General features: G+C 43.9%; 1 protein-coding gene and 1 pseudogene across 1 annotated transcript in view; one reads left to right on the top strand and one right to left on the bottom strand.

Annotated features, from left to right (window-relative positions):
• The window catches only part of ptpa (protein phosphatase 2 phosphatase activator), a 20,008-nt gene extending 18,627 nt beyond the window's left edge, over positions 1-1,381 (bottom strand). Inside the window, exons 1-2 of the mRNA XM_034234222.1 lie at positions 1,272-1,381; positions 179-288 (exon numbers count right to left, since the gene is read on the bottom strand). Of these exons, the coding sequence (XP_034090113.1) occupies positions 179-288; positions 1,272-1,335 (174 nt within the window). The 5' untranslated portion in view covers positions 1,336-1,381. The remainder of the gene's footprint in view (positions 1-178; positions 289-1,271) is intronic.
• A 9,076-nt stretch (positions 1,382-10,457) lies between these two features.
• On the top strand, positions 10,458-18,864 carry LOC117558193 (annotated as a pseudogene).
• Positions 18,865-20,185: the final 1,321 nt, after the last annotated feature.

Below are 20,185 nucleotides of genomic sequence, written 5' to 3'. Positions count from 1 at the left end.
CTTCATTGTCATATGCACCAGCTACAGTGTAGACAATGAACATCTGAAGTCCTGAGCTCCTCCAACGATGCAACATAAATAAAAATAACACATAAAACAATGATATTATTATTTTGTTTCTAAACTGTTCATGGTTTAGTTTTCTACTTGAAAACATGTGAAAGGTGTTCAGCTTTACCATAGATCGCTTCCACTTCCCCATGTCCGGCACCATGCTGATTTCTTTCTTGGGCACCATGAAGGTGACGCTGTCTGTGGCTTTAGATGCTTCATCCTCAGGAGTGGATCCTAAAGTCGAAAAAAAGAGAAAATTGTTAAGCTGTGTGCAAAAAGGGACATTTGTTCTGTCTCAGGAAACTATCCCATCTTAACATTGAAAAAACCATGATGATCGTAATTTATTGAGTCAATTCTGTCGTTCTCTGTCATGTCATGGTTTGGTAACCTGCCTTTAAAGAGCAGAAACTCTCTGACTCAGATCACAAAGTGGTCAGACTGATTGTTGAACCACAGCTAAACCTGGAGACCCTGAACCTCAGACAGTTGCAGTGTTTATCCAGCTCAAGAGGACTCCCACCCTCTGCAATCAGAATGTAAGCTTCTTCCTTCCGGCCGGAGGTTAGTTGTCCAAAAGTGTAGAAATAAACATCTATTGTTTTCAAAGCATTACAGAATACGACTTTAAGTGTGATTGTAAGAATATTACTACTACAAAATGGTGGTGTTTTCCCTTTCCTTTAGTGTCTAATATCGGTTTTGGTGCATGTAAAAGCCTCCATTGGACTCCTTTGTTTACTCCTGGGACATAGTGCTATGAAACATCGCACTTCTATTGGCTAGGCTCCAACACATTATACGTGATAGGCTAAGGGGCGGGACACCTCTAAGCGGTTGACCAATCACAACAGAGCCGGCCAGCTAACCCAGCAGACTGGGCTCTGGTTTCAGACAGAGGGTGAAAAGAGGTGCTGCAGCACAGGCATCATGAGAAAAATAAAGAGCTTTTTGAACAATAAAGCAGAGAGACATGTACTAAATACTAGTATGAAACATGAAAATGAGTATAAAAGAGCCCCTTTGAGTTATGCAGAATGTAACGTCGTATGGTGCGCTAGGAGCGATTTGCCTTTTGGACGCATTTAAAACACCTTAAAAGTTCATTCGTTCACTCTCACATGTTGCAGTGTGGTGTACCTGCTAATAAGCGTTTAACACAAGACAGTAAAAGTGGTAGAGAAGATGCTAATGCTAATCTGAAGCGTTGTGTTTACCTGACTGCTGCTCTGCTTCCGCCATGGTGAGGCTAACAGTCTCCTTCGCGGGTTTCGGGTACATTTAAAAACAACCGCAGCTCACTACTGCCCCCCGCTGGTTGGAAAATAAATTACGTCACAGGTTCTGTAGCTCATACTTTTTGTTCTACTACTTTCTCCCTGTTGATGCGCTCCAAGCAGGGACGTGCACAGATATTCGGGGGACAAGGAGCTCAAGTGAGAAAAAGGGTACTTCCCATAATAATTTATAAAAAAAGTTAAATATAGTTGCACAGTCTTTTTATTTCATTATAGTGTACAGTAATCGATGCCATTTAATTTGTATTGTAATATCACAGTACCACAGTACACTCACTACACTCCCCCCTCCCTCCCAGGAACTGCAGTTAGTAATAACCGCTGCTTTAGGATTTTTATAAATTGATTTGACCCACTCTATGAACCGAGAGCCCATATTTAATCTGTTCAAGATAGCAAAAAGAAAATTGCACTCAACCCTGTCAAAAGCCTTCTCTGCATCTAAAGAAAGAAGCAGAGATGGCTTCTGACCGGTGTCCAAATGGTTTATAATATTCAAAAGTCTCCTTATATTATCAGAAGAATATCTGCCCTTGACAAAACCTGTTTGATCAGGACTAATTAGTTTAGGTAAAATAATTTCCAGTCGTTTTGCTAATAATTTGGTGATAATCTTATAATCATGATCCAAGAGGCATAGGCCTAAATGAAGAACAATTCAAGGGGTCTTTCCCATCTTTATGTAGTACAGTAATATATGCAAGATTCATTGATTGAGGAAGTGTTCTGTTGTGAGAGAAGTTGTTAACCATTGACATAAATATAGGTTGAAGTACAGTCCAAAACTCATTATAAAATTCTGCCGAGAAGCCATCTGGCCCTGGGCTTTTATTTATAGGCATAGATTTAATTGCAGCCAAAACTTCTACTTCTGCAATTGATGAGTTTAGATACTCTTGATCTGATTCAGATAATGTAGGTAAATTAATGTTATGGAGATAATTGTCCAGTTCATAATTCTTTTGTCTGATAAGATTCATTTGTGTTATGATTTCATTTGCTAAGTCAATATTTAATTTAGCTCTGGCTGTGTTGAATTGTTTCCAGTTTTCATCTGTTGATGCGGATTTATGAAGTACTTCACATCTGTTTACTTCTCTTTCAAGTTCTTGTCTGAGCTTAATTTTGTCACGTTTTTAAAAGATGTGTATGAGATAATAAGTGCTCTTAAAATAGCTTTTGCAGCTTCCCAATTAATATCCGGATCTATAGAGGGGTCATTGTTTTCTTTTATATAGTACCTTATCCAATTTTTCGTCTCTAAGTAAGGAGTTATCACATTTCCAGCGCCTGGATACAAATTCTCCACTCTCCAAGTGAATAGTTAAATGAACTCTTGCATGATCTGAAATATTAATGGAATCAATGTTACATTCTTTTACCTTATGCATGTATTTTGAGGGAATACAAAAATAATCTATTCTAGAATAAGAGTTGTGGACATTTGAAAAGAAAGTGTAATCTTTGACATCTTGATTTAGTTGACGCCATACGTCAATAAGGCCACATTCTGCACAAAGCCCTTGTTGCACATCTCTGACTTAGGCTACTGACCAATTTATTTTAATACCCTCACACTCACGCAATTGTTTAATACTCAACAGAATTCTACAAAATAATCAGTTAACACAGAGACAATGGTCTTCTTCAGTATTCACTGAGCACAAGAGCAGACAACAAACTAGTACAATTAATAGTTATTAAATGAGCAGCCAACAATCAAAATGATGAAGTTACTGTTTAAGGACATTACAGGCACAAAGATCGTTATGTCTGAATTCATCTATAGATATGAAGCTAATCTGCATTTAAACATAACATTTCAGAGGAAAATACTGACTTGACGTAAGTAACTATCTGGGGAAGTTGTGAGGTGTTATGTTTTTATTTGTATTTATTTTTTAATCCTTTTCACCTGCAATGCCTTGGTAACTGCATGCACATTTGCACATTTTAATTAGCCCTAGTTAACGCCTCATTTGCATATCAATGTGGCGATTGTGATGACGTTATTAGATACACATGTTACTGTATTCGTACAGTACATTATACTGTACTTAAGGGGAGACACTACCGGTGAATACAGTAATATATAAAGTATGCCCATGATCAATTGTCTTAGCTAAACCTTGAGCTAACTTATCCATTAGCTAGTAGCCTATACTATTTGTTTTTGTCTTATAGCTAATTAGCTGTAAACTCGAGGCACTGGCAGCTTAGTGATTTGTTCATCTCCACTCACCTTCAAACAAGCCAAGAAAAGCCGGCATAACAAGGGACTGTAAGGTGGGAGGTGCTGCTACCTGTCTGTCTGAAGGGACAGTAAGGTGGGAGGTGCTGCTACCTGTCTGTCTGAAGGGACAGTAAAGTGGGAGGTGCTGCTACCTGTCTGTCTGAAGGGACTGTAAAGTGGGAGGTGCTGCTACCTGTCTGTCTGAAGGGACTGTAAAGTGGGAGGTGCTGCTACCTGTCTGTCTGAAGGGACTGTAAGGTGGGAGGTGCTGCTACCTGTCTGTCTGAAGGGACTGTAAGGTGGGAGGTGCTGCTACCTGTCTGTCTGAAGGGACTGTAAAGTGGGAGGTGCTGCTACCTGTCTGTCTGAAGGGACTGTAAGGTGGGAGGTGCTGCTACCTGTCTGTCTGAAGGGACTGTAAAGTGGGAGGTGCTGCTACCTGTCTGTCTGAAGGGACTGTAAAGTGGGAGGTGCTGCTACCTGTCTGTCTGAAGGGACTGTAAAGTGGGAGGTGCTGCTACCTGTCTGTCTGAAGGGACAGTAAAGTGGGAGGTGCTGCTACCTGTCTGTCTGAAGGGACTGTAAGGTGGGAGGTGCTGCTATCTGTCTGTCTGATGGGACTGTAAGGTGGGAGGTGCTGCTACCTGTCTGTCTGAAGGGACAGTAAGGTGGGAGGTGCTGCTACCTGTCTGTCTGAAGGGACAGTAAGGTGGGAGGTGCTGCTATACCTGTCTGTCTGAAGGGACAGTAAGGTGGGAGGTGCTGCTACCTGTCTGTCTGAAGGGACAGTAAGGTGGGAGGTGCTGCTATACCTGTCTGTCTGAAGGGACAGTAAGGTGGGAGGTGCTGCTATACCTGTCTGTCTGAAGGGACAGTAAGGTGGGAGGTGCTGCTACCTGTCTGTCTGAAGGGACTGTAAAGTGGGAGGTGCTGCTACCTGTCTGTCTGAAGGGACTGTAAGGTGGGAGGTGCTGCTATCTGTCTGTCTGAAGGGACTGTAAAGTGGGAGGTGCTGCTACCTGTCTGTCTGAAGGGACTGTAAAGTGGGAGGTGCTGCTACCTGTCTGTCTGAAGGGACTGTAAGGTGGGAGGTGCTGCTATCTGTCTGTCTGAAGGGACTGTAAGGTGGGAGGTGCTGCTACCTGTCTGTCTGAAGGGACTGTAAAGTGGGAGGTGCTGCTACCTGTCTGTCTGAAGGGACTGTAAGGTGCTGCTACCTGTCTGTCTGATGGGACTGTAAGGTGGGAGGTGCTGCTACCTGTCTGTCTGAAGGGACTGTAAAGTGGGAGGTGCTGCTATCTGTCTGTCTGAAGGGACTGTAAAGTGGGAGGGGCTGCTACCTGTCTGTCTGAAGTGACTGTAAGGTGGGAGGTGCTGCTATCTGTCTGTCTGAAGGGACTGTAAAGTGGGAGGTGCTGCTATCTGTCTGTCTGAAGGGACTGTAAAGTGGGAGGTGCTGCTACCTGTCTGTCTGAAGTGACTGTAAAGTGGGAGGTGCTGCTATCTGTCTGTCTGAAGGGACTGTAAAGTGGGAGGTGCTGCTATCTGTCTGTCTGAAGGGACTGTAAAGTGGGAGGTGCTGCTACCTGTCTGTCTGAAGGGACTGTAAGGTGGGAGGTGCTGCTACCTGTCTGTCTGAAGGGACTGTAAAGTGGGAGTTGCTGCTATCTGTCTGTCTGAAGGGACTGTAAAGTGGGAGGTGCTGCTACCTGTCTGTCTGAAGGGACTGTAAAGTGGGAGGTGCTGCTACCTGTCTGTCTGAAGGGACTGTAAGGTGGGAGGTGCTGCTATCTGTCTGTCTGAAGGGACTGTAAAGTGGGAGGTGCTGCTACCTGTCTGTCTGAAGGGACTGTAAAGTGGGAGGTGCTGCTACCTGTCTGTCTGAAGGGACTGTAAGGTGGGAGGTGCTGCTACCTGTCTGTCTGAAGGGACTGTAAAGTGGGAGGTGCTGCTACCTGTCTGTCTGAAGGGACTGTAAGGTGGGAGGTGCTGCTATCTGTCTGTCTGAAGGGACTGTGAAGTGGGAGGTGCTGCTACCTGTCTGTCTGAAGGGACTGTAAGGTGGGAGGTGCTGCTATCTGTCTGTCTGAAGGGACTGTGAAGTGGGAGGTGCTGCTACCTGTCTGTCTGAAGGGACTGTAAAGTGGGAGGTGCTGCTATCTGTCTGTCTGAAGGGACTGTAAGGTGGGAGGTGCTGCTACCTGTCTGTCTGAAGGGACTGTGAAGTGGGAGGTGCTGCTACCTGTCTGTCTGAAGGGACTGTAAAGTGGGAGGTGCTGCTGTCTGTCTGTCTGAAGGGACTGTAAGGTGGGAGGTGCTGCTACCTGTCTGTCTGAAGGGACTGTGAAGTGGGAGGTGCTGCTACCTTTCTGTCTGAAGGGACTGTAAAGTGGGAGGTGCTACTACCTGTCTGTCTGAAGGGACTGTGAAGTGGGAGGTGCTGCTACCTGTCTGTCTGAAGGGACTGTAAAGTGGGAGGTGCTGCTACCTGTCTGTCTGAAGGGACTGTAAAGTGGGAGGTGCTGCTACCTGTCTGTCTGAAGGGACTGTGAAGTGGGAGGTGCTGCTACCTGTCTGTCTGAAGGGACTGTGAAGTGGGAGGTGCTGCTACCTGTCTGTCTGAAGGGACTGTAAGGTGGGAGGTGCTGCTATCTGTCTGTCTGAAGGGACTGTGAAGTGGGAGGTGCTGCTATCTGTCTGTCTGAAGGGACAGTAAAGTGGGAGGTGCTGCTACCTGTCTGTCTGAAGGGACTGTAAGGTGGGAGGTGCTGCTACCTGTCTGTCTGAAGGGACTGTAAAGTGGGAGGTGCTGCTATCTGTCTGTCTGAAGGGACAGTAAAGTGGGAGGTGCTGCTACCTGTCTGTCTGAAGGGACTGTAAAGTGGGAGGTGCTGCTACCTGTCTGTCTGAAGGGACTGTAAAGTGGGAGGTGCTGCTACCTGTCTGTCTGAAGGGACAGTAAGGTGGGAGGTGCTGCTACCTGTCTGTCTGAAGGGACAGTAAGTCGGGAGGGGCTGCTACCTGTCTGTCTGAAGGGACAGTAAAGTGGGAGGTGCTGCTACCTGTCTGTCTGAAGGGACTGTAAGGTGGGAGGTGCTGCTACCTGTCTGTCTGAAGGGACTGTGAAGTGGGAGGTGCTGCTACCTGTCTGTCTGAAGGGACAGTAAGGTGGGAGGCGCTGCTACCTGTCTGTCTGAAGGGACTGTAAGGTGGGAGGTGCTGCTACCTGTCTGTCTGAAGGGACAGTAGTGGGAGGTGCTGCTACCTGTCTGTCTGAAGGGACAGTAAAGTGGGAGGTGCTGCTACCTGTCTGTCTGAAGGGACTGTATAGTGGGAGGTGCTGCTACCTGTCTGTCTGAAGGGACTGCCGATGTCCGCACCGATGTGCAGGAGACGGGGAGGGAGGGAGGGTAGAGAGAGCATCGGAACTTCACAGTTCCGACCTGATATTTTTATTTTGTATTCAATCAATATATTTTTGGAAAGGGAAACTGTGCGCAAACAGCAGCATATATATTAATTTATTGAAAAATAAAATGAAAAAAAAGCACCCCATAAAAAGGGCAGGGGCTCAAGCTCACTTTGATGTATATGTGCACGTGCCTGATTAGCAATATGTTGCTTGGATCCCATTGTGATAGAAAGAGCAAATGGTTACCTTTTTAAATTAATAAATGGGAAAATGTAACCTTGAATGTATTCATAGTTTTACTTATAGGCTATACCTGGGAATGTGTAACCATCATTGTCTGATTGAAGGAAACGATGTGTCCTCTGCTTGTCTAGCAGACATCTCTCAGTGGATGGACCACCTCAAGCTCAACCTTGACAAGACTGAACTGCTTTTCCTTCCGGGAAAAGATTGTCCCACTCTTGACCTGACAATCAACATCGGCACCTCTGTTGTTTCCCCGACTGCAAGGAATCTGGGTGTGACCCTAGATAACAAACTGTCCTTCACTGCAAACATCGCTGCTACAACCCGCTGCTGCAGATACACGCTTTACAACATCAGGAGGATACGTCCCCAGCTGACCCAGAAAGCCACGCAGTTTCTGGTCCAGGCTCTCGTCATCTCACGCCTAGACTACTGCAACTCCCTCCTGGCTGGTCTACCTGCATGTGCCATCCGACCTCTGCAGCTCATCCAGGATGCAGCGGCTCGTCTGGTCTTCAACCTTCCTAAATTCTCCCACACCACTCCGCTCCTCCGCTCCCTCCACTGGCTTCCGGTAACTGCTAGAATCCACTTCAAGACACTGGTACTTGCTTACCATGCTGCGAATGGATCTGGCCCTTCCTACATCCAGGACATGGTTAAACCGTACACCCCAGCACGTGCACTCCGCTCTGCATCAGCCAAACGACTAGCTGCACCCTCGCTGCGAGGGGGACCCAAGTTCCCATCAGCAAAAACACGTGGGTTTGCTGTCCTGGCTCCTAAATGGTGGAATGAGCTCCCCATTGACATCAGGACAGCAGATAGCTTACACACCTTCCAGACTGAAAACTCATCTCTTTCGACTCCACTTCGAGCGATAGAATTGCTAACAAAGCACTTATATACTAATAAAGGACTGGCTTATCTAAAGCCAGTTGAGTAGCACTTGAAATGTTTTTGCTCTATGAAACCTGATGTACTTTATGATTCTGTTTTCTTTAAGTTTGTATTTTGTTGGTCGAATGCACTTATTGTAAGTCGCTTTGGATAAAAGCGTCAGCTAAATGCAATGTAATGTAATGTCCTAATTCTATAAAAAGAAAAGAAAACACCTTTGCTCGTGAAGTCATCTGAGGTGGGTTTCATTAAGTTTTTGATCATTTAATGTAAACTGAATCCTCATTTCCAAGAAACCACATGATTAATGTACTGTCTAAAGCTCAAGGCTAAGGGTCTATTGAAGGAGAAAACACTGAGGCTGTAAAGCATTATTACTCATGATTGTACTTTCGGTGTACCTTTATCAGCCCTCTTTAACGTCTACTGTAATGATTTATCAGACCATCGAAAAGCCTGATAGCATTATTTATTTTATAAAGAACAGAGTGGTAACAACCTGATAAACCATCTTATGTCTGCAGACGTTGTAGAATACAGGATTTTAGTTGTAAAAGCCATGTTATTATTTCAAAACAGCCGATCACTTGATTGGCACAAATTTGCTTTCCATTTATTGTTGAAGACTTCAAAAGCAAGCATTTTGAAAATACAGTTTTAGGCAACAGCACAAATGAATTTCCTATCTTGCTTACTTAGATCCCATTACCTAAATAAAATGAATGCTCTGGTTGCCCTTTATACTGGACTGTCATTTTGTAAATGGAACAATAGCCGCGTTCACACCGCAGTACTTTTCCCACTTTAGTTCCGATATAGTTCCGAAATGTCGCGTTCACACCAAAACAATCCGGAACTAAAATTATTTCATGAGAACCTTTTTACCCCCTTTTCAGTCCCTGCTAGTGAGCAGCAGAGCCATATAATAGTATATATATGGCTATATATATGGCATATTATATGGCTCTAGAGAGCAGGTACTTTAGTGGGAGAAAAGGTTCCTATGTCTGATTGGCTGGGCGGATTGCAAACCGCGCCCCGTAAAACTCCCAAAAAGTTTAGTGAAGCCGCCATTTTATTATCCTCGCATTAGCATTATTAGCATTAGCCCAGCACACAAACGCAGAGACTAACTTACGGCAACACAAAAGAAAACATGGGAACGGTGCAGATGAGGAGGTGTCGGCGTTTCTGGCGATTTACTCGGAAGGCTTCGGGGACTTCCGGCCGGGGACTCCGGGTGGCAGTATACGCCGTGAAGTTGTTTTCGGCCTGCCAGTAAACCTAAAGCAGAAGAAGAGGAAGTGACGTCAGCGGCTTCATTTGCCTAATCCTCCCCCAGGGACTTATTCCGGTGTGAACGCGACCTGTAGGCCTACTTAGTTCATCAGAACTTAGTTCATGAGAACTAAGTTCTGATGAACCTTTGTGGGAAAAGTACTGCGGTGTGAAAGCGCCCAAGACTTTAAGGCTTTGGCGCAGTGGACTAGTGCGTTGGTGTTGGGCTCAGAGCACAGGTTCAAACCCCACTGCAGTCAGCATGTCGTTGTGTCCCTGAGACAATTGCTCCTGTGGGGATTGTCCACAGTATTGAGTATGTAAGTCGCTTTGGATAAAAGTGTCTAACAAGTAACATGTAATATAATGTAATGAATCCTGATTTTACCTTGTGTGAGGAAGCGCACACACTCCCTCACTAACATGTTGGTCTTAACTATTTGTGTGTTAAGAAAGGTAGTACATGTTTTTTTCTGAGTTGTCTTTATTTCAGTTAAAGTTATAAAAACATTTTACGTAGACAAACTAATAAAATGCGTCTAAATTCGTTTGTCAGTCTGTAAAACACACAAGCACCAAGTAATCACCATTTCCTTTGTTCAGACCTGGAGGCCATCTTGTCCCAGTGCTCAAAGGGGGAGCACGCCTCCAAAGTACTCCTTACATGTGCCGTATGAGTAGGCGGAGTCTTGGACGCGATTGGTCAGGAAATGTGTGATTTTACGAGTGTCAATTAGGTTAAAAACTATCCGTTTTAAGCAGACCTGGTTGTTCTTGAAGGTATAATATTTATGGCGATGCAATAATTAATTTACTTAAGCCTTTAGGGTTTTATTAAAGGTATAACAGTGTTTAATTTTGTATTTAACCCTTCACTCCGCTTTCAGAACCAGGTTGCCAGGTTGGAGTGGGAAGGCGGGCAGTCTCCTATAAATGTGGTTGGGAAGAGAGGGGAAGGGCATTCGTGTTCGTGTTTGTTCCTTGCTGGTGAATGCAGCTCCAGGCATGCAGTTTGTGTTTCTGTGGAATAATGTGGAAGGCTAAGAATAAAACGCCTGTTTATTTTTTGCAAGAAAACCCTCTCTCCACGTATCGTTCTTTCACCTGCACCTCACATCGTAACACCTTGGTACTGAGAAAACACTTTGTGACTCTGAAAAAGGTAATCATCTTTTCCGAGAAACCACGTGATCAGTATAAATGATCTTTATCTGGAGGACGAAAGAGAAAGTGACTTCACTTAGCAGCTATAAAAGGACACACTTGGAATGTTGCATTCCCAGAGAAGAGCAGAGCTGTTAACTCAGGACAGATTCACTTATAACTAAATGTTGAATATAGACTGTGGGAATCAAGAACAGCATTTTACCATGGTTATTCCACAAAGGTAGGAAACAATTTCATTGTCTGTGATTGATAGGCCTACCTAAAATAGTTTTAAAGGCTTCCAACAGCCTTGTTGAACTTTCCTGCGTGGCTCCCAGACCGTAGTCGAGGAATACAGGGGATGACTGCCTTCAGTCTTCTAGGGCGAGGCAGCAGACTTCGGGTTCAATAACCCACTCTTAGATAAGGCAGACCGGCAAGATTTTCCTGGGGAGGCCGTATTTGTGACCCATACAAGCAGGGGTTAAATTGGGCCGGGACTGTCCGGGGCTCACATAGCGCGATGTTCTGACGTCATCAGCCTCGCACATTTGTCATATGTTTACAAAAAACGATATATATGTTAAAACTGTTCTCGCTCTCAACAGAGACTATATATTTAAGGTTCTTAATAATTGAGTGGTCGATATGTGTGAACTTTATTTTAGAATAGCAGATCTCTGCGACCGGCTGTAGTTTGTGGGCTCGTTTGCTTGTGTCTCCGATGGTGATCTTCACACTTTTTCGCCTGCCGTCTGTCTGCAGACTTGTCAAAGCATTAATTCATGGTTTTTACTATCCGGTATCAGTATGTTGTTACTTCGGCATCATTTAGAAACGTGTATTACAATTAAATCACGGTCAAATATGTTCATCTATTCTTGTTGTAGTTGTAGCCCCCTTGCCAGCGATTCTCTCTCTAGTTTAGCATACTTAGCCCGACTCAGCCTGGTTGTTCCTGGCCCTAGAACCACGATTTTATGGGGCCAGAAAAACTGTGAATTAGGACCCGCTAGCCGGTACTAGGCCAAGTGGAAACGCAACCAAAGACGGGCCGTTGACGTCACAGCTCTCTTAAACGGGGCTCCGCGCTGCAGTGGAAACGCGCCATAATAACTGAGATTTCCACACACATATTTTAAGATGTTCTCAGAGGCGGGAGAAATATTCAGATCTTGTACCAGAGTGTAGGAATACTCTGTTACAGTAAAAGTCCCGCAATCAAAATGTTCCTCAAGTAAAAGTATTATCATCTAAATATAGTGAAAGTAGCGACAGTAAAAGTAGTCGTTGTGCAGATTGGTCCATTTCAGAATAATATATATGATGTGTTTTATAATGATTGATCATGAAAGTGTTCTCAAAGCTGGTAAAGGTGCAGCTAGTTTGAATGACTTTGTATACTGCAGGGTAGCTTGTGAATTTACTCCAGGAGGAACTAAAGTCTGATTTAACACTTGATCATATTTCACATCATTCATCCACATCTGTAAAGTAACTAAAGGTATTAAATACATGTAGTGGAGTAAAAGTACATGATTTACCTCTGAACTGTAGTGGAGTAGAAGTACAAAGTAGCATAACATTAACATTAAGTCCCCCAAAATTGTACTTAAGTACAATACTTGATTAAATGTATGTCACTACTCATGTAGTTGCTTTTAACTGTTCTTTACTAAGTGTGCAGAGTAATGTTGATTTAAAATGGCAATTTGAAGGTTGGATATTTGTGAAATTTTTTTGTGTATGTATTCATAATTTAAAGATGTAAATTAATTCCAGTTTAATGTTACTATTAAAAAGATGGTTCTATTTGTAATACTTTCTATTTTTATTGTCTCATTTGGTGGCATCAATGTGCGCATTTGATACAGGAACAGTTGCTTTAGGGCCTCATGTATAGCCCTTAAGGTAACAAATAATGAGATCTTCGAGCACGCCTTTACGGCTCTTAAAGAGGGCTGACCATTTGGTTCTTCTTGTTTAATCTAAATTGTAGTGTAGCAGGCTGCAGAGTTCACCGAGCTGTGTGAGTTTTGTGTAACACAGTTGTTGGAGTAGAATCTACATTAGATTAGATGTTGTAACACGGTTTTCTTCTAACACTTTCAGTGAGACGCTGTTTGAAGAATCTTGAGAGTGTGGGATGGCTGAGAGTGTTTCTGCAATGGATAGCTCTGATGAGGAGGTAAATAATGAAATTACAATACAATTACGAGATAAATAATGTGAATATGGCATGATTCATTTATTGATTAGAATTAAAAAACTAAACATATTGTTCTCAATTACCAAGGAACATCATGGAGTTTTCTTCCCTGACCCGTGCTGTGAGGAAGGAAAGAACACTCCAGGAGCACCAGAGTCCGACCGTAAGTGTGACTGTCAATAACTGATCTATTGTAATACATATATACCTGCAGTTATGTGGAGATACCAAGGGTTACTTTTCTATGAAGTGTTACTGGTCCTTTCTAAACTTTTGTATTCATATTTACCGAGTACTTTTTTCACCACCGGTAAAAAGTATAATGAAATGCGTAATAGTTAAAGGAGACCTATCATGCCTGTAAGTGGCGCTGTAGTCTGCCACAAAAGCAGTGAAGAAGACTTCTCACAGAATCAGCCCTTGCAAAAACAGGGCTGGAAAAGAGCAAATAGAGCGAAATGAGGCATGGCTGAAATGCATGAACTGTTTGGTATTTTGAAAAAAAAACTTCACAGACATGTTTTATATAGGTATGGCCCTACGATATATTATTCAAATATAGCATGATAGGTCCACTTTAAATTAAGTTTAGAATAGCTGACCTCTCATGGGTCTGCAGCATATTTATACAGTTCCCTGCCCTCCCAGGTGAGCATCACAGGATATGTGGTTCTGCTGTTAAGTCATATGATTGATCATGACAGCACCCCTTCTGATTTTCTTTTTTAAATGATCACCTATGAATAATGCCAATGTCCAACCTCAGTGCAAATAACATTTTCATCAACCTGCTGTATTCTGAAACAAAGAAATGTCTCTATCCACCTCTTTAAGGTCCTTTAACTAACAATTCTTTAGCAGGCTGCGATTAGACAAGCAGTGTATTGACTGACTGGCCAACGTAGTCATAGTTTTAGCCAAATGTAAAATGTTGTAAAAATGAATGAATCCATGATGGAACCAATAATGTTTTTAATATGATCTTTTCTACAGAGAGACCCCTAAAGAGCTTATTGGAAGAACTGGGGTTAGATCACCACGACAGAGAGAAGCTGTCCCTAAGCACCCTTCTGAGGATTGAAGAGAAGACCATTACAGATGAACCTGCCAAATGTAATTCAGATCTTCCATGGTATTTTCTAAAGAAACTAATGATGGTTAATGTGACAGCTAGGAATGTGAAATGTACACCCGCACAGCACGAGTCAAACCGTCAGGATTACACTGATGATCTTGATGATTTAGATCTTGATGATTTAGACAAAAGTACAATTTCAGGTGACAAACTGAATCCCCTTGATATTATCACTGCTCTCTTCCTGTGCTCTGATGGTTTTGTACAGCAGGAACTGGCCCTCAAAATGTCCATGTGTCAGTTTTCCGTGCCTCTGTTACTTCCCAACTGTGACACAAAGCAGTGCACACTCATGCTTTGGGCCATGAGAGACATTGTTAAAAAGTACAGACCTCAGTCACTTTCAGAATCCAAGGGATTTATTGAAGAGAGAATTGTTGTCTCTGAACTTCCAATGATATCTTTTGTGAGACTGGGTGAGTGCTCCTTGTCCAAGTCAGAGATCCTCAATAAGCTTCTGAGCAATTCTCAGCAGAACCATAACACCTTTGTTCACTCCGACATGGAGGGTGGGGACAGCCCAAGGAGAATATCCAATGGATTGGTTGAAATGACTTGGTACCTTCCTTGTGGGAACGAAAACATGGATGTCTTCAGCCAGCCAGTTGCTGTATCTAACCTTCGTGGGGACATTGCTTCATTTGAAACACAATTTGCTTTCTTGTGTCACACATCTGCAGCAGTTTTTGTGTTCTTTGACGCTTTGGACTCTGAGTGTGAGCTGCTAACCAACCAACACCACAAGGCCCAAATCTTCTTGGTGGGTAACCGTCAAAGCAAAGATTTCAAAGGAGATGCTGTAAAAAAGGTAGCAATCAAGTTGAGATTAAACAAGAGCAACATCCTTTTGAAAGATAAGAACATAAATGATGCAGACTTTGTCAAAGATTTGCGGGAAAGAGTCAGCAATGCATTGGAAAACTCAAAGGTGAAGATGGGAATTGAGAAGATGGCTGACGTTGCCCATAACCTGGGAATCTGTGTGGATGAAGACACTTCAGACTGCCAGACTGCCAGGGAAAACGCAGATGCCATCACTTCAGACATTCAAGACATTCTTGAATACAAAGAATCTGAGCTTCCCTTGCAAGGACAAATATGGAAGGAGCTTACTCGCTTAGAGAAGGAAGAATTGCGACTTCGGAAAGTTGGGTCTGAAAATATAGAAACGTACAAAAGCAACCTTAAGCTAGAGAAAAAAGAACTTCGGAAAAAACAGAACTCTCGTAAAATGTCGGAGGCAATGACACGTTTCATCAAGGCAATATCAATCCCAGGGATACAGAGGTGCTATTTCCTGAAATGGATGCGAATGAACCTCGATAACGTTTCTCGAGAAAAACTCTTTGATCTCGGGGAGCAGTACAAAGAAAAATGCAAAAACTCTGGGAACAAAGAGGAGATAAAGAAAATTGAACAACAACTTTCCAACAGCTCATTAGGGACTGAACACTTCTTCCGTGAGATGGGGCAGATCTATGAAGCTTCCCTTTCCCTTGCTGTAACAGACCCAGCACGTCAACAACTACAGCATCTCCCCAAGCTATGTGCAGAATTAATGCTTGATGGATTTCCACTTGAGCTTGTAGATGGAGAAGCATCCAACATACCTCTCAGATGGGTGACTGATGTTCTCTCTCAGCTCAATGACTTGGTGTCTCCTAAGAACAAGATCCTGGTAGTCTCAGTTCTTGGAGTTCAGAGCACAGGAAAGTCCACTCTCCTCAACACCATGTTTGGAGTGCAGTTTGCAGTCAGCAGTGGTCGATGCACTCGAGGTGCCTTTATGTTGCTGATTAAAATCAATGAAGATGTCAGAAAAGACCTCAACTGTGACTTCATGGTGATCATCGACACTGAGGGCTTAAAGTCACAAGAGCTCGCACAACTGGACAATAGCTATGAGCACGACAATGAGCTTGCAACACTTGTTGTGGGGCTGAGTGATATCACCATCATCAATATTGCAATGGAGAATTCAGCAGAAATGAAGGACATCCTACGGATAGTTGTACACGCTTTCCTCAGGATGAAAGAGGTGGGGAAAAAGAAGCCCAAATGTCAGTTTGTTCACCAGAATGTGTCCGATGTTTCAGCCTATGACAAGAACTGGCGAGACAGGAAACTGCTCCTGGAACAATTAAACAAGATGACCCAGGCAGCAGCCAACATGGAAAAGAAAGAGGAGTACTCGAGCTTCACTGATGTGATGGAGTACAGTCCAGACACTGGAAACTGGTACATTCCTGGGCTCTGGAATGGAAACCCACCGATGGCACCAGTCAATGCAGGCTACAGCGAGGCTGTTTATGAGCTCAAGAAGAACATAATCCACATTTTGAGAAGTTGTGGATCATCAGCTAATAATATCTCAGAGTTTACTGAGTGGATGAAGAGCCTGTGGACTGCAGTACAACATGAAAACTTCATCTTCAGAAACAGAAACAGTCTCGTGGCTGATGAATACATGAAGCTGTGCACTCAAATCAACAGATGGGAATGGGACTTCAAAAAAGAAATGTACACATGGGTTACACAAGCTGAAACAAGAATCTCCAACTTCGGTACAGCTGCTGATAAATCTAACAAATCTGACATGAGAGAACTTCTCAAGCTAAAGAAAAGCGAAGCTTTGACAGAGCTTCTAAACGGGGAACAAAAGCTTCTTGGAAATCTGAAACAGTACTTCAAGGAAACAGGGGGTAATGTCCATCTTGTTGAAGGACACAAACAGGCGTTTGAAAACAGTGCAAAGAGCCTTCGAGGAGAAATGGAAAGGTCTGTGTATAATCAACTCACAGCAGCAGCTCACATCAGAGAGGGGAGGACAGAACTTGATAACATCCAGGAGAATCAGACAAAGGAATTAGAGGGCAGAGTATGTGCATTGATTGCAGAATGTCGGAAGACAAATGTAAAGATGACAGAGGAAGAGCTGGTCAAAGAATTTGACAAGATGTGGACTAAAACAGTGAAAGAACTATCCGGTTCAGAAATGAAGGTTGAGGACATTTTCAACAGTGTGTCTCACCGCCTGAGAGCAAATCTATCAACCAAGGGAAGTCACGCATATTCTCTGTTAAATCAAAAAAGCCTGAAACAGTGTGGACGGTTGCCTTTTAAATACACAGCTGAAGGACTTCTCAAGCGATATAAAGACCTGTTCAGTGCTCAAAGTCCCACAAAGGCTGTACAACAAACAGCTGACAGCATCATTACAGCTTGCTCACAGATGGTGAGTGAAAAAAAAAAAAAAAAGAGCAATTACTGTGATGCCTACATTGAGGAGATTTTAAACATGATAGATGAGAAGCTGCAAAACAATCCCGATGTTGGAAAAGACATCACTTTTGAAGTCTCTCTGAAACAGCACATCTGTGGAGACGCAGCCAGAAGGTTTCAGGAAATGCATGAAGATTTCATCCGTGAGAATGATCCCCACAGACGTCTGAACGAAAACAAAGACACATTTTGTTCCAGATTTAAAGACGTCTTCTATAATGTAGACCAGTGCCAGAAGAAGGCAGAAGAATTCACAGACCGCTGATTGAAGCCTGCAGTCGAAGACTTTGTCAACCGCTACCTGGGTCCTGATATCATTGGTGAAATGAAGACAAGTGAGCAGTTCAGCACAAGAATGTCCGTCCAGTATTCACTTTTACTGGATTTGACCTCAAAGGATGACTTTAAAGAGTACCAGAGCTTTATTTGCTCCTATGAGAAGTATGTAAAGGAATGGATACTCGACAAAATAGTGGAACGCTTCTCAAATGCGTCTACGATGTTCGAGGATAAACATCTCCAATCATGTATCCGCAGCATAAATAATGCTATCCAGAAAGCTAAAACAGAAAAGAGTCACAACGTAAAGTCATTTGTTGAAGTTGTCTGTCAGGAACTTGGTGACAAACTGGTCATTGACCAGAAAGCTCTTGGGGCATTCAATATCCTGAACAATGCCAACCAGGAACAGTTTGCTCACAGGCTCACTGAGTGTGTGAAGGAGATGGAACTAACTCTTAGAGAGAAGTTTAAGAAAGCAGACATCCAAACTAAGCTACAGAACCTTCATGTGAATCCTCAGAACGAGCTTTTCAACACACTGATTGGATGTGGTAAAGGGTGTCCACTGTCCGTTCTGCAGAGCGCCCCGTGAGGCAGGAGGAACAGCCCACACTGAGCACTTCGCTTCACTTCATCGTCCAAGTGGTCTGGCTGGAAGCTATTGGATTAAGTCAGGAAAACGTAACATTAACATATGTTCTTCCTCTGTGAGCAGTGGCAATCGTTTTAAATGCAGTGAAACAAATGATGAATGGCAGTGGCACCCTTACAAGGATTACAAAGAAATTCATCCTGGATGATCAAACCAGATTCAAGCCGCGACGCATCAGACTACTGGAAATATGTAATGGTAAAGTACAACGAACAGTTGGCTGAAGCATTTCATTGAGCCTGCTGTTATTCCTGCAGCTTGGAATTACATCACACGTGAGGAAGCAGAAGAAAGCCTCAGAGAGTCCTTTCATATCAAATGAGAAACTAAAAGCTTTGTGCTCACAGAGGGTCACGTCCTCCTCATTACAGTCATCATCCTCTCGTGGACATTTAGATTTCACTTGATGTATATGAAGAGAAGCACACAAAGTAACATGCTGTTTATGAGATGGCGAGGTTGACCATATATTTCACCACAAAAACTTACAAGGAATTTGTAAACAATTCAGTTTGATTAAATCAGACTTTGAATCCTACTTCTTTGGTTGTTATTGTAGTATCAGTTAATCACATTTCATTTGATTGAGTGTTTTTATTTCCTTAAAGTAACTGATGCACAAATATTTGCTTTAAAGGTCCCATGTCATGGCCATTTCCACTGATCATAATTCCATTGTTGAGGTCTACTAGAATAGATTTATACTGTGCAATTTTCCAAACTCACATTGTTTCGCATACAGCATCTCTGTAAAGTATGTGTATTCACTCTCTCCACTAAACGGCTCGTTGCAGCTCTTGCCCCCCCCTCCCTGTGAGCCCAGTGTGCTCCGATTGGTCGGGACCAGTCGGGACGTTGTGAATCGCGCTGAACTCCGTGGAGGTGTGATTTCCTTGTTTAGCGATACACAGCGAAACACAGCCAAACTCACCCTGAGCACACAAAGTCACAGCCGAAGTAAAAACAATAAGTGTGGCTTGATATTGAGTAAGAAAAAGGTTGATAAACGCTGTGAGAATGGGTCTGCAGAGAGAATGGGTCTGCAGAGAGAACGGGTCTGCAGAGAGAACGGGTCTGCAGAGAGAACGGGTCTGCAGAGAGAACGGGTCTGCAGAGAGAACGGGTCTGCAGAGAGAACGGGTCTGCAGAGAGAACGGGTCTGCAGAGAGAACGGGTCTGCAGAGAGAATGGGTCTGCAGAGAGAACGGGTCTGCAGAGAGAACGGGTCCGCAGAGAGAATGGGTCTGCAGAGAGAATGGGTCTGCAGAGAGAATGGGTCTGCAGAGAGAATGGGTCTGCAGAGAGAACGGGTCTGCAGAGAGAACGGGTCTGCAGAGAGAATGGGTCCGCAGAGAGAATGGGTCTGCAGAGAGAACGGGTCTGCAGAGAGAACGGGTCTGCAGAGAGAATGGGTCCGCAGAGAGAATGGGTCTGCAGAGAGAATGGGTCTGCAGAGAGAACGGGTCTGCAGAGAGAATGGGTCTGCAGAGAGAATGGGTCTGCAGAGAGAACGGGTCCGCAGAGAGAATGGGTCTGCAGAGAGAATGGGTCTGTAGAGAGAACGGGTCTGCAGAGAGAATGGGTCTGCAGAGAGAATGGGTCTGCGGAGAGAATGGGTCTGTAGAGAGAGAATGGGTCTGCAGAGAGAATGGGTCTGCAGAGAGAATGGGTCTGCAGAGAGAATGGGTCTGCAGAGAGAACGGGTCTGCAGAGAGAATGGGTCTGCAGAGAGAATGGGTCTGCAGAGAGAATGGGTCTGCAGAGAGAATGGGTCTGTAGAGAGAATGGGTCTGCAGAGAGAATGGGTCTGCAGAGAGAATGGGTCTGCAGAGAGAATGGGTCTGCAGAGAGAATGGGTCTGCAGTGAGAACGGGTCTGCAGAGAGAATGGGTCTGCAGAGAGAACGGGTCTGCAGAGAGAACGGGTCTGCAGAGAGAATGGGTCTGCAGTGAGAACGGGTCTGCAGAGAGAATGGGTCTGCAGTGAGAACGGGTCTGCAGAGAGAATGGGTCTGCAGTGAGAACGGGTCTGCAGAGAGAATGGGTCTGCAGAGAGAAC

The sequence above is a fragment of the Gymnodraco acuticeps genome, unplaced genomic scaffold (genome assembly GCF_902827175.1).
Source record: "Gymnodraco acuticeps unplaced genomic scaffold, fGymAcu1.1, whole genome shotgun sequence".
Classification (NCBI taxonomy): domain Eukaryota; kingdom Metazoa; phylum Chordata; class Actinopteri; order Perciformes; family Bathydraconidae; genus Gymnodraco; species Gymnodraco acuticeps.
The sequence above is the reverse complement of the archived record's forward strand: the minus strand, read 5'-3'. Positions and strand labels throughout refer to the sequence as shown.